At 40.8% G+C, this 16,757-nt stretch overlaps 1 protein-coding gene across 1 annotated transcript in view; it reads right to left on the bottom strand.

Annotated features, from left to right (window-relative positions):
• Positions 1–16,757, bottom strand: part of DOCK5 (dedicator of cytokinesis 5) — a 244,156-nt gene that overhangs the window by 9,773 nt on the left and 217,626 nt on the right. Inside the window, exons 43-50 of the mRNA XM_074195275.1 lie at positions 16,433–16,517; positions 15,867–15,953; positions 12,814–12,990; positions 7,575–7,658; positions 6,673–6,810; positions 4,461–4,627; positions 1,874–2,042; positions 748–877 (exon numbers count right to left, since the gene is read on the bottom strand). Coding sequence (XP_074051376.1) covers positions 748–877; positions 1,874–2,042; positions 4,461–4,627; positions 6,673–6,810; positions 7,575–7,658; positions 12,814–12,990; positions 15,867–15,953; positions 16,433–16,517 — 1,037 coding nt within the window. The remainder of the gene's footprint in view (positions 1–747; positions 878–1,873; positions 2,043–4,460; positions 4,628–6,672; positions 6,811–7,574; positions 7,659–12,813; positions 12,991–15,866; positions 15,954–16,432; positions 16,518–16,757) is intronic.

Raw genomic sequence — 16,757 nt, forward strand, 5'->3', positions numbered from 1 at the left:
CTGTTTCCTTAACTGTCAAATGGAGATAATCATAGCGCCTACCTCTTGGTATGTCTGTAAGGTTCAAATTTGTAGAGCACTTAGTGCAATGTCTGAGACATAGAAACTGCTATGCAAATACTTGCTATGATTAATTCATTTGCTTATTTAGGCACCATGCTATAGGCACTGGAGGTATGGATGCTATATATGAAAGTCTCTGTCTTTGAGGAGCTGACAATTCAGGTTTGTACAAAAATGGAAATAGGAATGGAATGAATGGGACAGGTGAGAACAGGTGTATAAGACATGGTGAGTGATGGAGAAGAGAGAGAGAAAGATCAGCATTATCAAAGATTTAGGGCTCAGAGGGACACTTAAGTCCAAATTTTATATATAGGTGAGGAAACAGAGGACCAAAGAAATAAAATCATTTGCTTAAGGTCATCCATGTATTAAGTGGAAGAGTACAGGATTTAAATCGAGGACTCATGACTCCATTATTCTTTTTCCTGGATCATGTCTTTCCAAAAGTCAAACTTTGACTTGAGTATCAAATGAGTTCCTGGGTATTAAAGTGTTTTGTACCCCGAATACACAATATAAATGTAGGGTATTATTGAGGTTACTATCATTCTTCCTTTTATAACTGTTGTCAATGGCACCAAACAGATTTAGAAGACCCAGATACAGCACAGACATGGTGGCATGGATGATTATGTTCTTCTGTCCCCAAGAGTTGAAAAAATGAGAGCGAAGAGAACTTACTTTGTGTTTTGGGTGTTTTCGGGGTCAGCGGCGGTGGGCTCAGGGGCATAGATGTGGGCAGGGGGGACAATGTCAGCCGACTGTCCATTAACTGGAGACTCTTGGGTCTTTGTACTTTGCTACCAGGACTCTAAGGGAGAAAAAGACAAGGAATAAAAGGAGCAATATTGCCTCAATGTGGAGGCCAAATGACTTTCCATATTTGAGTACTTCCCTCTGGACAAGAGGAGTGATGGAGAAGCGAGAGTATATCAAAGGCTTTCATCACTCTAACCAAAGAATACAATGGAGTGGAGTCCAATATGGCTAAAGTTTTTGAAAGGATAAACTGATGTTCAGTGGGGTCTTCCTGGACCAAAGGAGCATAGATTGAGAACTAGAAGGAGCACTGGGGGCCATTTCATCCCTCTCTCCCACCTCCCCCCCAGTTTTATAGATGAGGAAACAGAAGCATGCAGAGGTTAAGGAACTTGCTCATGGTCACACAGTGGGAGAATCTCTGAGGCAGGATTTGAACTCAGCTCCTCCTGATTCTAGGTCTAGAGGTTTATAATGTAGCACATAGTGACTGGACCTCAGTTTTAGGAGTATCAGAGTTTAAATCTTGCCCCCTTGGATATGTAATTAACTCTGTGACTTCTGTGTCTACTTAACATTGAGAGCCTCAGTTTCCTCATAAACTAAGATTTGGGACCTCTAAGATTGCTTCCACCTCTAAATCTATGATGTTATTGTGACTCTGTGATTCAATGTTCTTTCTAGTCTGCATCATCCATATTCCCTTTTCCTCCCAAAGTGGCCCAGGAAAAATAACCACAAAAACCCTCTATGTCTCCCCTCAGCCCCTGTTAAAGAGTTTGGGAATTGAGTCATGAAGCAGGAATGCAAAGGACCACGGGCTAAAGGTCTGGTCCCACTCACTGACATGAGAAGCAAGAGCTGGTGTCCACCAGGAACCTCTAGCTCTTGGGGGATCCCTTGGTCTAACCCCAGTGGCCAGTAGATCCACTGGGAAATGAGCTGTAGTCTGGGTTCTAACTGGAAGTCATGGTGATGGAGGATCCATCCCTGACTCCAGGTTCCTATTCTTCCAGAGAAGATGGGCTTATGTCCACTGTGACCTTACCAATAACTCAGCTTCTGGCTCTCTCTCAGCAATGACTTGGGATTTGCTGATGTTCCGGTCTTTCCGTTTGAACTTGCTGATCCGGTTATCACTGTCTTCTCGGAGGGACAGTTCTTCCACCCTGGCACCTGATGAAGCTCGCCGCTCCAGGAGGGGTTCCAGAATGGATCTGTGGTCCAGGCAAAAGGATAACATCTCATATATTTATCCCTCTCCCCAAATCCCAGGTCACTCTCCCTGCCAACCATCGACCTGAAGGAGGGATCTGGGAATGGGTATTGAACAGGAAGTGACAGTGTCTTGAAAATAACAGATGTTTATCATAATTAAATTTTATTTTTTAAAATTAATTAGTAAATTAATTAAATTAAAAAATAAAATGAATACAAATTAAATTATAAAATTAATTATTAAAATTCTATTAATTTAGTTCAGTTAACAAACGTTAACTGAACTAAATTCATAGAATTGATTTAATCCAACCCTAATTTGTCTTAAACTTTCTATATTTCATTCACGTGGTAGAAAAATATTCACAAAGGGACTCAGGTAGATGGTGCGTTGAAAGAATGTAGACTTTGGAATCTGGAGGACCTGAGTTCAAATCTGGCCTCAGACCCTAGCTGTGTGACCCTTAACCCGGATTGCCTCCAAAAATAGAAATACCCTCAAAAGATCTGGATTTTGATCTTGAATCTGCTAATGATGCCTTATGGGATCTTTGCTTAGCCATAAAATAGGGGTCATCAATCTTGCGTTCCTTTACCTGGAAATATTGTGGTAAGGCTCCGACAGGGAGAACAGAAAATCAGTACAAAAGGAACATCAGACTTATTTTTATAACTGTTATTTGCAGCTTCACTTAATTCTCCCCAGGGTCATTGTTACTTGAGAGAATGAAAACAACAACAGCAAAGGACCTCCAACTCGATATGACACTAATACTGGTTTCTGCCCCTTTGCTCCTTTCAGTTTTAGGAAGTCTACAGGGAGGAGGTGGGTCCTTCTACTCCTGCAGATCCTTTTCTAGTTAGATATCCTTGGGCCTATGTCATTTTAAAGCTTTCCATGACACGATCTCATTCATTCCTGAAGCCGCCATATGAAATGGCATTGTCGTCATTCCTGTTTTACAGTTAAGAAGACTGAGACCGAGACAGGTTACGTGACTTGTCTAGCACAACTCAGCTAGGAAGCGACTGAAGCAGAGTTTTAAATTGGAGTTTCTTGATTTGAGTTCAAGGCCCTGTGTTTTAAGCTGTTTTGTCTCTTGGAAATGCTTGATCACATCATCACTGAGGGACAGATGATGCAATGGAAGGAGCTATGAGTTTGTAATCAAAGGAACTGGGTTCAAATTCTGCTTCTGCTATTTGTGACATTTGTTGATGCTGTTTAGTTATTTTCAGTCCCACTCAACTCTTCATGATCCCATGTGGGGTTTCTCTGGCAGAGATGCTGGAGTGATTTGCCATTTCTTCCTCCAGCTCATCAATAGATGAGGAAACAGGGAGAAATGACTTGCCCAGGGTCACACAGTAAGGCAATGTATGTTAGATTTGAATACAGGAAAATGAGTCTTTGCCAAGAAAACCCCAAATGAGATCATGAAGAGTTGGCTACAACTGAAACAACTGAACAGCACGGATACTATAGATAGTCACTGTGCCGAAGGCAACCCCAAAAACAAAATCAGTCCTTCCCTCAGGGCCCTTATATTCTCCCCAGAGGCTGCAATAGCAGGTAACTGGAAAGGTTATTTTAGGAAGGAGAGAACAGTAACAAGCATGGTAACTTCCCAGACAGGGGCTTTTAAAAACATGTTTAACGTTTTTAATTTAATTTAATTATTTAATTTTAGAATACATTTAATATTTTTAAATTTAAATTTTAAAATTTAAAAATATTTTGATGATTATATTTCGGTCTAGTAGTTTCCCTTGTAATCCTGCAAGTTTTATTTTCTGTATTTCAATCCATGAGTCTGAGAATGGGTACAAAGGTTTCCCCAGACTAATGAAGGATCCAGAACCCCAAAGGGTTAAGAATCTCTGATGCAAGGACAGTGTTTAGGAAAGAGCCTAGGGATGTGAGGGGAGATGGATAAGGAAGACAGAGGCATGAAGGCAGGCAAGAGTTCTCCATTTAGGGAACAGGTCGGCTGGAAGCCAGAGTGCCTGGAGGGACAGCATGTGAACTAAGAATGTTATGAACATTTTGTTTTTGTCTTTTTAAGTGGGAGGGAGGGACGTGGGAGGAAGAGAAAATAGATTTTTGTTAATTAAAATATGAAAGAAAAATAAATTCGGCATGTAAAGGTAGGCAGAAGCCAGGTTGCAAAGCTTTAGGTGCTAAGTTGGGGAGATTGTATTTTATCCTAGAGGCAACAAGGAGTCATTGAAATTTCTAGGGTAGAGAGCAATATAGTCAGATGTGTGTCTTAGGAAGATTCTTTATAATAATAAGATGATGTTACAGCCTGAGGAGGCCACACACTGTGTTGTTCATCAGTGACAAGTATCTGCGATGGATCTATTCATAGTCCTTGTAACCAAAGGCTCAGTTTTTACACGAAGCAGTTACTCACCCATCTGATCCTGGCCTGGAGGGAGTGCTATCCGAGGAGGTGGAAGATGTAGAAACCACCGAGGAAGCCACCGATGTGACAGACAGTCTCCTTAGGGTGGAAGACATGATGTATGGCAGCACCACAGACCCCGTCCGGTTCTGTTTCCTCTCTGTCAAGGTGGGAGGCTGAAGAGCATAAGAAACATCAAGTCTATGGGCACAATCTGCGGTGGACTCGTTTAAGTCAATTTCCAGGAGGTACCAAGGAGAGGGAAAGTAGAAGCAAGGGCATCCCATCCATGGAAAAGGGGGGAAAGGACCAACAGCAAGAACCTTGATCGATAACCTTGATGTATAATCAAGATCTATAATCTTGATGACTGATGACGATTTCTCCTCTTGGTAGAGAGGTAGGCAACTATGGGTGGGAAATGTTTCACACTCTACTGAATGTAGCTAAAGTGTCATTTTGCTCAACTTAACTGTTGTTCCATGTTAAAAGTTGAGGTTGTTAGATAGGAAGATGAAAGTGATGTAAAAAAATTCAAAAAACATAAAACAAAGCAATATCTTTGTCTGTTGGTCAAACCTCAAAAATTCCCTCAGTCCTTCTTCTTCCAATTTTTAAAGAATTTTATTTATTGAAAGCAATGGAGTTAAGTGACTTGCCCAACGGTCACACATCTAGGCAATTATTAACTGTCAGATATGAACTCAGGCCTTCCTGACTCCAGGGTTGGTGCTCTATCCATTGTACCACCTTAGCTGCCCCCTTTCAATTTTTTTTTTAATGAATACTGGTAGAGAGGAAGAATGTTGAACTGAAGTTATAGTGATGGATGTAGACCTTTCAGTTACAGTTTTGGAAATAAAGGAACATCTGGCTCCAATAGGAAAAAAGTCAGATTATACTCAATAAAGGATGTGTAACTTGGTTATTACTAATCAACAGATACCTGTTTGTGAAGCATGCTTGAATGCAATGGACATTTCTGAGAAGGGTCACCAGGCCCCTGTTAGGTCAGGTACATAGTCTCCTTAGAGTTCTCACTTACCTAGAAAGTCACTTAAGCTTATGACTGAAAGGGGAAAGAAATAAGCCAGTATATGCAACATTTTTCACCAAGAGGCATCTGTCTTATGGCCAAGAGGACCTAAAAGTACCCATTCTCTGGAACAAAGATTAGACATTGCAATTATGTCATATTTCAAAGCATATTCAAAATCGATACACTCTGGATATGTCATTTTATGATCATGTCATGAAAAGTTAGGAAAGAAGCTTGAAATGCCTCTTTTAGAGGTAAGGGTAGAAAAGGAGAGTTCTCAAGATCTTAAAAACAAGTGATGGAGGCAATTACAAAAAATAGAAGAGATTATCTTAATGGCATGAAATTTAAAAGATGAGAAAAGATAGGTAGAGTTAATGTTGGAGGAGGCAGACTGATGCATTGCTGGTAGAGTTCTGAGATTATACAACCATTCTGGAAAGCAATTTGGAATTATGTAAATAAAGTGATTAAAATGTCCATATCCTTTGACCCCAGGATTCTCTTGTCATTGTCACTGACTAAAAGAAAAATCTTCATATTCCCCCGTATATTTATAGCAGCACTTTTCATGATAGGAAAAACTGGAAATAAAGAAGGTACCTATGAACTGCAAAATGGCAAAACAAACTGTGGTATAGGAATCTAATGGAATGTTACTGCATTTTAGGAAAAGATGAATACAGCGATGCAGAATATAGAAAAGATTTCTATGAACTGATGAAGGATAAAATTAGAAAATCCAGAAAAATAAATATATAGTGTCTTTAACAATAAAAAAATGGAAAAACAAACCCAAAGCCATTGATGTTGAGAAAACAGAAAGACTAAGATTGACCCCCCAAAGAGATATGAGAACATCCTATTTCCAACTCCTTTAAAGAGGTGAGAAAAGTGGCAGTGGGGCAATTCATGGGTGTGGAACATTGCATATTGATGACTATTTTTATATCTAACTATTGATTGCCATTGCTGAATTTTTTCTTCTCATTTCTCTTTTTTATGAAGAAATCTGGGCAATAACAAAAGATTAAAAAAGATATAAATAATATCTTTTAAGAAGCAATAAAGGCATTAATAAAACATTAAACAAAAGAAGGAAATTGGGGGATTGCTATGTTGTAGTCTAGAGAACCTGGAGGTTGGATATTTAGACCATCCTATTCTCAGACAAAAGCTTACCAGAGTGATCACTCCATAGAGTTTCTCCACCTTCTCCCTGAGCTCCCGGAAACAGGTGGTCAGCCGGTCATGTAGGGGTTTCAGCTGCTCTGTCAGCTTCTCCCCATGAATTCGGATTCCTTCTCCAAGGAGGGGCATCTGGAGAAGTGAACACAGGAGCAGGGAAGGGGGTCAGTTTAAGAATGGGCATTGTTACACGAGAGGATAAAACAGGATCCAGTCTCAAATCACATATTTTGACAAAGGGTCATGGAAGTAGAGCTAGAAAGTACCCCAGGGAGTAGTAATCCAGCTTACTCATTTTACAAACAAGGCAACTGAGGCACAGAGTGATAAAATGATTTTCCCAGGGTTCCACAACTAGTAAATATCTGAGTTGAGATTTGAATTCCTCCCTTCTAAGGTTTTACTATTTAACTACAGGCAACTCTTTTTCATGCCAGGGAAAAATGAACCAAAGGAGGAACATTTTTCACCAAGAGGCATCCACCTTAGGACCAAGAGCAACCAAGAGTACCCAAGAGTACCCATTCTGTGGAACAAAGATTAGTCATTGCAATTGTGTCATGTTCCACAGTATATTCAAAATTGATATGTCAGTTTATGATCATGTCATAAAAAAGTAGGAAAGAAGCTTGAAATGCATTTTTTGGATTCACATGAGAACATGAAGTCTCAAAATGGTAATTCATTAAAACTCAACAGAAGGTAAAAAGATACTCTTGGTCAGTCTAAAATCAGGGTCCCTAATGGCCAAGTGCCTGGGCCCTCCTGTGTCATTGACTGGTAGTTTCCAAGATCCTTTGTGGTCTCTAGAATATCCAGTGTGATCCACTGGATGGGGATGATTCCCTGCCCATTAGAACTTTTCCTCTGCAGGACAGTCATCTCACAGTGCATACCTGTAAGGCAATTAGGTGTTTGAGCAACTCGATCTTCTCCTGATCCTCGGGATGCTCTTGTTGGTACTTTTCCGTGAAAAAGGCCTATGGACACAGAGCAGAGAAGAAGCAAGTATGAGACATACCCACCTGTGGATGGCATTCCAAGGTGTTGGATGAAGTCTGTGAGGATTTGGGGAACCAGAAATACAGGGGTACTTTCTGTGTGAGAATCACACAATCATAGAATTTGGAGCTAGGAAGAATCTCAGATGATATCTGATTAAAATCCTTTATTTTACAAATGGGGAAACTGAGGTCCAAGGATACGAAGTAATTCACTCTAAGTAACAACCTGAACATCGTTTTAAAAAGTGTTCGGGGTGGGGCATAGCTAGGTGGTGCAGAGCACCGGCCCTGTACTCAGGAAGACTTGAGTTCAAATGTGACCTCAGACACTTAATAATTACCTAGCTGTGTGACCTTGGGCAAGTCACTTAACCCCTTTGCCTTGCAAAAAAAATATTTTTTTTAAAAAAAAGTGTTCTGGGTAATATGATCAGAAAGGACAATGATCAATGTTGGAAGGGATGTGGGAAATCTTGGACACTGATACATTGTTGGTGGATCTGTGAACCCATCCAACCTTTCTGGAGAGCAATTTGGAATTACACCCAAAGGGCAATAAAAATATGCATGTCCTTTGATCCAGCAATACCACTACTGGGTCTATACCCTGAAGAGATCATGAAAAGGGGGGAAAAATCACTTGTACAAAAATATGCCCTGTTTGTGATGGCAAAGAATTGGAAACTGAGTGAATGTCCATCAATTGGGGAATGGCTTAATAAACTATGATATATATACATATATGTATATGTGATAAACACTAGTGTTCTATTAGAAACCAGGAGGGATGGGAATTCAGGGAAGCCTGGAAGGATTTGCATGATGCTGAGTGAGATTAGCAGAACCAAAAGAACAGTAACATGGGGGTGATGATCAACCCTGATGGACTTGCTCATTCCATCTATGCAACAACCAGGGACAATGTGGGGCTGTCTGCGATGGAGAATACCAGTTGTATCCAGAGAAAGAGCTGTGGAGTTTGAACAAAGACCAAGGACTATTAGCTTAAATTTAGAAAAAAAAAACCCTGATATCTTATTGTCTGATCTTTATATCTCTTATACTTTATGTTTCTTCCTTAAGGACATCTCTCTCTCATCACATTCAATTTGGATCAATGTAGACCATGGAAACAATGGAAAGACTGACAGAATGCCTTCTGTGGGGGATTGGGGGAGGGAAACAAGATTAGGGGGGGAAAATTGTAAAATTCAAAAATAAGTAAATAAATTAAAAAAAAACTTTAAAAAAATAAGTGTGCTGGAGAGGCAGCTAAGCGGCGCAGTGGATAGAGCACTAGCCCTGAAGTCAGGAGGCCCTGAGTTCAAATCTGGCCTCAGACAATAATTACCTAGCTGTGTGACCTTGGACAAGTCACTTAATCCCATTGCCTTCAATAAATTAAAAAAAAATTATAAAGTGTGCTGGAAGGGACCTGGAAGGCCATGTGATTCATCCTCCTCATTTGACACGTGGAAAAACTGAGGCCTACAATCATAAAACATCTTACTCATAGTCACATATATTTGCATCTTTTAAACTCAAAGAGACCTGGAATAATCCCCCCGTTTAATGAGTCCCCAAAACACGGCCCAATCAAATACAGAACTAGACCTGGAGTCAAAAATTGAGTTTAAATCTGACCTCTGATATTTACTGGTCAAGTCCCTTGACCTGGATTTGTCTGCCATGTAACAGGTGCTAGATAAATGACAGTTATTATCATTATTACTATTACTATTATTACTACTACTACTACTACTACTACTACTACTACTACTATTATCACAGGGGAGGAAACTGGATCCCAGTGACCCTCTTGCCTAAGGTCAGACAGGTGATTATTGTCTTTTGTAACTGAAGAAGACCATGACATCAGTTGAAAGATGGCATGACATGCACATTAGGTTGATAAAATGAGGGAAATGTTCTGCATGGGCGTCCTTCTTACTGTCTCTTCCAGGACCGTCCACACCCCGTGGCCACAGTATAGGAATGCAGAGCAGTAGAAATGAACAAAAGTTGGATGTCCACCTAAGACAATTTGAGAAGACCCCAGAAAAGGCCTCAACAAGCATTTATTAAATACCTCCTACATCTCTCAGATAATGAGGGCTTCCACTGACAAGGGACGAGGCCCACCAAGCTCATTTGGCTGACCAGATGCATCCTAGGTTATGACTGCAGGGAGAAGGAATTGGCACATACCTGGTGAGAGTAGTAGAAGGGTGAGGACCCTGCTGGCTCCAGGTACTCGTAGGATAGCAGAGGCCCTAATTTCAGTTCCAGGGCAGAGAGCATAGCTACAGTTTGCAGCCTTTCAAGGAACCACAAGAAGTAAGATCATTTGTGGGACAGTGTGGCTGGGGGCCCTAGATCTGGCTTATAAGGGAGAGTTCAGGTTGGGTCCCATCTGAGACAAACCTCAGGAAATAACAGCAAAAAGTATCTGAGGCATCGGGGATCATTCCCCATACTTTGGACTAGAATTTGATTTACACTACTGCTAAAAACAAAAGACAAATAAATAAAAATAAATAAGCAAAGGAGAAGGCAGTCCAACCATAGATAGCTATAACGGGGATAGGAAAAATCTGTGTTCATATTAGAGGAAGATAATGGAGCTAAAAAATCAGGGAAAGCAGTGGAAGCCACTCTTTTTCATTCATTTTCCAAGCACAAAAAGAGATCTTTGAAATCTAGAGGTTTTTGGGGAAATGGAAATTGTTATATTGAATCCTTTCTCATATTCTTTTGTGTACATAGCAATTTTTTTCTTTTCTCATTTTGTATTTAAGTTTAAAATAAATTTTAAAAAATTATCAAAAAAAAAGAAGAAAAATAAAATGGTAGGATGCTCATCAGGGCTTAGCACAGTGCCTAGACTACAGTAAGTAGGTGTTTAAAAATGCCTGGCAACTTAGAGATCATAGAATCATAAGCTCTGGAACTGAGACTCTACCTTGACTCAACAGAACTGAGAAATTAGGAAAGAACATGACTGAGAGGGTGGTGACTTCTATGGGGAAGTAGAAGATTTAAAAAAACAAATGATGGAAAACCACAATGAAGTAATTCCTAAGCTAACTTTAGCATTTTTTCTTTTTTCTCTTTTCTTTCTTTCTTTCTTTCTTTCTTTCTTTCTTTCTTTCTTTCTTTCTTTCTTTCTTTCTTTCTTTCTTTCTTTCTTTCTTTCTTTCCTTCCTTCCTTCCTTCCTTCCTTCCTTCCTTCCTTCCTTCCTTCCTTCCTTCCTTCCTTCCTTTCAGTAAAAGTTGTACATACCCATTCATAGGATTTTTTCTTAAATTTCTATTATAAAACTTATCTCCCTTCCTTGTCTGATTCAGTCTCATTTTTGAAAGAGCTTTTGATTTCAAAGTCCCCTTCATTTTTTTTCCTTTTTGATGCTGTGAAAACTATTTTCTTATAAAGAACAAAGGTTCTTTTTTAACAAATTTTTAAAAAAATCAAATGATGAAAGTAGATGATACATTTCATATGGGAAACAGTCTCTGTGCCCTTTTTCTGTGACTTGGCAAAGAATGGATATATTTGGAGCTCAGGAAGGGAAATCTCAGACTGATTGTAAACCTCAAAAATAGTTGAGCCAGATTATTCCATTCCCTCATATCCGGTGGCAAGGGATTTGATCTGATTTTATTTTTTTAGATCTTCATCTGCTTCTGGCTGTCACAAAATTTCAGAATTTTAGGTTTTTGGAAGGGGACTTGGATCATTAATCTAAACCATACTGGAAAAACAAGAGCCTTTCCAATGTCCCTACCAAGAAATCATCTAATCTCTTATGTATAACTCCCCCTACACAGTCTGGGGTCCAACTCTCTTGGTCTCCTGCATCACCCAGCTTTTCTAAAGATTATATCCTGGGTCTGAAATACTCTCTCTCTCTCTCTCTCTCTCTCTCTCTCTCTCTCTCTCTCTCTCTCTCTCTCTCTCTCTCCCTCTCCCTCTCCCACACACACATCAATCTCTTAGTGTTTGGTTTTCTCATAAGTAGGAAACCATGGTCAATGCCATCACCTGGAGTTACAAAAGTTAAAAAGCAACTATGTTGTACATATCTTATATACATTTTTGTCTACATCTGCTTTGTATAACATAGCTTTGTTATTACCTAGATGCTGTTTTCCCTTTTAGACTGGAAGCTCCTTGAGGGCAGGGACGGTCTTTTACCTTACTTTGTACCCCTAGCATTCATCAATGTGTAGTATATAGTAGGTGCTTAATAAATGCTTGTGGATTTCCCTTGATTTTCATTTAGGGGAGAATTAGGAAGGCAAAGGGAGGAGGTTTTCATTAGGTACATTAGTAAGTTGTAATTTGAGATATTCCTGGAGGACCTGGGTTCAGATCCTATCTCCTGCAATGAATACTTCCAGGGTCTTATGTGAAGCATATCTTCACCCTGGGTCTCAGCTTCTACCTCTATGAAAGGAAGGGACTGGACCTTCTTGATCTTTAAGGTCCCTAATGATTCTATTGGTTGCGTGATTGGGGATGAGTTTTTTAATGAGTCTGTTTGCAGTGGATAGAAGGCAAATCCTTTCCCCTCTCCTACTGAGGAAGGAGCCAGTCAGTTAATAAACATTTATTAGGAATAACTACTCTGCTAAGACCATAATGCAAAAGGAATATGCTCACTAACCTTTACCTGCCTGAACCTCTTGCTCTGGATTCCCAATGCCATAATTAATGGTTACCTTATTTACTTATAACAGCTAAACCTTGGCTTTAACCACATTATATTTCCCTCAGCCATATCCTTGACTACTACCATTCTATCACACCTGTTCGCCCTTCTCCTCCCTGCTTTGCAGGTCTGGGAACATAATCCAATCAAATCCATCATTTTTCCTGCCAAGCCTGTCAATCTATTCCCCAGGGTACTACCGCTCATACTTGTAACTTTCTAATATAATATACCTGTGTGGTCACTGCCCTATATTGCTGTCTTTCATTTTAGAAGGAAAGTTCCTTGAAGGGAAGGACTAACTTGATTTGAAAGCTTGGCACACAGTAAGTAATTCATAAAAACTATCCATTCAGTCATTTGTCCATCCCCTTGGCCCATGCATCCAGCCATCCTTCTTCTATTAGGCCCATGCCTACCTTTTCATAGTTGGAATATCCACCCATGACTGCAGGGTCTACAATGCCATTGAGTAACATGGATAGCGGGTGCAGGGAGAGTGAGCGGTCCCATGCATGCTGTTGGACGCTATTGCTGATCTTCTCATTGGTCAGCTCCATGGTCTCAATGGCGTTCTCCAAGGGGCTGATTTCTTCCTGAGCAGTAAGAAGCAATAAGGAGGATAAGAGTCATTTATGAACCACACAGCAAGACCAATCACAACAGTCATATTTTAAACCAGGCAATAGAGTGGCCTTTTGGAACTAAATTTAATCTTCTGGAATGCCCATGAAGTTTAATTATTAAAGATAGCTAATAGATTCTGCTACATATTGACTTATTGCCTGAATGACCTTGAACAAGTCCCTTTTCCTTTTTGGGTCTCATTCTTTTCCTCCATAAAATGAGAGGATTGATCACGATAAACACATCTACAATCATTAGACTCCCCCCCCCCCCAAGTAGAAGTTGATGAGAAGAAATTGGTATAGAACCTTCTCCAATGGATCTCTTGTTCCATATATGTTGCTTCCGTGATTGAGTCAGTGAATGATTATCTTACTAATTAGGAAGTTGTTGTTCAGTCATTTCAAGTCTTTGTGACCCATCTGGATTTGTTTGTTTGTTTGTTTTTGGCAAAGATACTAGGGTGATTTGCCATTTGCTTTTCCAACTCATTTTACAGATGAGGAAACTAAGGCAAAGAGGGTTAAGTGACTTGCCCTAGTCAGGGTCTGAGGCTAGACTGAAACTCAGGGAGATGAATCTTCCTGATTCCAAGCCCAATGCTATATTCATGGTGTCACCTAGCTGCCCAATTACTCAATCAATCAATTAATTAATTTCATCAATCAGGAAAACCTAGGCTTAAATGTATTAAGTCACTCTCCCCGAGACCACTAGGGGGTGCCATACTGCAAAGAGAATTGGGGCTGAAGTCAATTCAAATCCCACCTTAGACACCACCTAGCTGACTAGACAAGTCACTTTGCCTCTTTCTGCCTCAGTTTACTCCTCTGTAAAATGGAACTAATAACAGCACCTCCCTCCTAGGGCTGTTGTGAGGATCCACTGAAACAGGTGCTGTAAAGTGCTTACAAGAGGGACTGGCACAAAATAAGGGCTAGATCAATGCTCTTTTCTTTCCCTGTGCCCTAGATACCGCTCTAGGGTTTGTCTACAAAGTTGTAGAAAGGCTGCAGTTGGGAGTGGTGGACTGAGTTCCCATCACTGACCAAATCATTGATCATGTGACTTTAGAGTGTCCTCAGGTGTAGTAGAGCCCAGTTATTTCAGGCTGGGGGACCCCCAATCTGACTCTGGCTCCTCCGGTTCACAAGGAAGTGGAAAACTAGTGTGGGGGGGGCATCGCAAAGGGCTCTACATCGACTTCAACTCCTTCAGTGGACAGTGAATGAAAATTCCGACCCAAAGAGAAGAATGACTTATCCAAGGGCCCAGAGAGTTTCCATCAGAGGAAGAATTCCAGTGCACTTCATCTTCCTTCCCTGTCTATCTCTGTCTGTTATACACACACACACACACTCATACACACACACACACACACACACACACATACACTCTCATACACACACACACACACACACACACACACACACACTCATATACACACTTTAGATAGTTCTCCCTGGAAGCAGGGGATTAAGTAGAAAATATAACTGATATAAAAACAAAATATATCAATCAAATTTTATTTAAAAAAATCAAATTTCTGGAGTTGAACTGAATTATTTACCAGAATTGATCCTGAAAGACTTCTGGGTATTTCCCAAAATTAAATCTACTGCAAAGGATGAACATCTGCAACCTTTGAAAATATTCAAAACAATGTGCTGTGGAGTCTGAAAGCAGCCACCACCCACGTTTTGAGCAATAGAAACTTTGGCTGAAATAGAAAACTGAATGTACAGTTCTGATGTGTTAAAAAAAATCCTTCACAGCACTTTAGCACCATAGCTCTTCGACAGACGATTGGAAGAAATGAAAGCCAACTGATGCTCATCAAGTCCCTATGGTGAATGGAGCACTGTTCTGGGTAGGAGGGAACCAGGGAAGAGATTCACAGAGCATCCCCATGTTCAGGGTCCCTTACAGAGAAGATGCATAGTAGAACATAGGATGTGTAGAGCAGAAGATACAAAGCAGAATGTGCACAGCAGAATGAACATAGGGTGTTCCAAGTGCTAAGTCCTTGGTAGAAGGTAGGAGGTAGGCTGCTCACAGGAGAACATTCACAGTAGAATGTAGGGTGCTTATAGTAGAATGGGCAATGTCAGAACCAGAAGAGGACACAGAAGGCAGAATAGCAGAACTCCTAGGGACCTCAGAGGGCCCTTAGAGAGAGTTGCCTCATTAGAGAGACTTGCCCAACGTCATCAGGTGACAGCACCTGAGATGGTGCCGATTCAGGGCTTGAGAGGAACGGTTGGCCAAGGTTTCTAATAATGCTTGTTGTGAGTGGATGGCTTAGAGGGGCTTCCAGGTGAACTGTATCCCATCAAAGCTTTGGTCACATGGAAACTCAGGAGTTTTTTTCCCTATTCCTAAATTATCCCATTTGAACTAACAAGTGAACCAGGCCCAACTTGGCTGCCACTGTGTCCACGACTACTGTAGGGCTCAGTCTAGTAGGGCTGGGTCAATTAGCCACTGTAATTACAGATGAGGGAAATTAGATGATTAAATGATGAGTGATGGTTTTCTGGTCACTGACACACAAATAGTTCAGGGTTTTCCTTTTTTTTTAAGGGTCTGTTTTTTGCAAGGCAATGGGGTTAAGTGACTTGCCCAAGGTTACCCAGCTAGGAAATTATTAAGTGTCAGTCCTGACTCCAGGGTCGATGCTCTATCCACTGCACCACCTAGCTGCCCAGGGTCTTTCTTTAGTGAAAAAGCAGCCTGTTGGAACATAATGCTGAGGGTAGGGAGAGATGTGGGCAGTCCTAATGAGATCAGTGGGAGCTCTTGGGGTCTGATGGATATTCCAGAAAGGGCCTTGAAGAGGACTCACCGTGGTAATTTGCTTGACTTCAAACCACTTGAGAATCCCAGGAAAGGTGTAGGCAGTGGTGTAGGTGGTCCTCTCAATCCACATGGTCTGGGAGCAGAAGAGAGCAAAGAAGGCCATTGAGCAAAATCCTAGCCCTCCCTACCCACTAGTGACCTGGTCAGAATAGGAGCAAATTTTCTCCAAAATCTTTGAATCGCAAAATGTAAGAGCTGGGAGAGACACTAGAACATGGAATGGGAGAACCAGTAGGCTTAGAACTTGGAATGGGAGAGCTGGGATGGACTCTAGAACATAGAATGTCACATTTGGGATAAAGAAGGATGGACCTTGGAACAGAAGATGTTATAGCTTAGAGGGTCTTAAAGTGTAGAAAATGAGCTTGGGAAATGTATATGATGTAGCTCTGAAAACAAAAACCCAGAATGTTAGACCATAGTGGTGGGGGGAGGGAATAGAATGGAACCACCCTCTTTTTTTCTGGGCATCACAGGTTTGGTCAATTGGAGCACATTGGGCCCTTGGGGTGGCTATTTGTTTGTTAGGTGAGGAGAGAAGATGGGACTCACTGCAAACTCATTGTCAGGATCCTTTTCTCCTTTCCGAAAGGGCCGGGAATGTTGGAACTGCTGAACCTCGTTGGCCCTATAATAACTGGAGAAAAAAGAACATCGAGTCAATTTTTTCCTGATAGACAGCTCACCCACACCTATCGTTGATATGGCATCTTTCTGTTGGCAGAACACTCTATAGATGTCATTTGATTTTCACAACAGTCCTGTGAGATGCTTGCTGTTTTTACCCCATTGTACTTGGGGTAATACTTTTACTTTTCAGGAAACTGAAGCCAAGAGAGGCACAGGGACTTGCTTGGGATCCCGTAGCTAGGATATG

Source organism: Macrotis lagotis, chromosome 1 (assembly GCF_037893015.1).
Source record: "Macrotis lagotis isolate mMagLag1 chromosome 1, bilby.v1.9.chrom.fasta, whole genome shotgun sequence".
Lineage (NCBI taxonomy): Eukaryota > Metazoa > Chordata > Mammalia > Peramelemorphia > Peramelidae > Macrotis > Macrotis lagotis.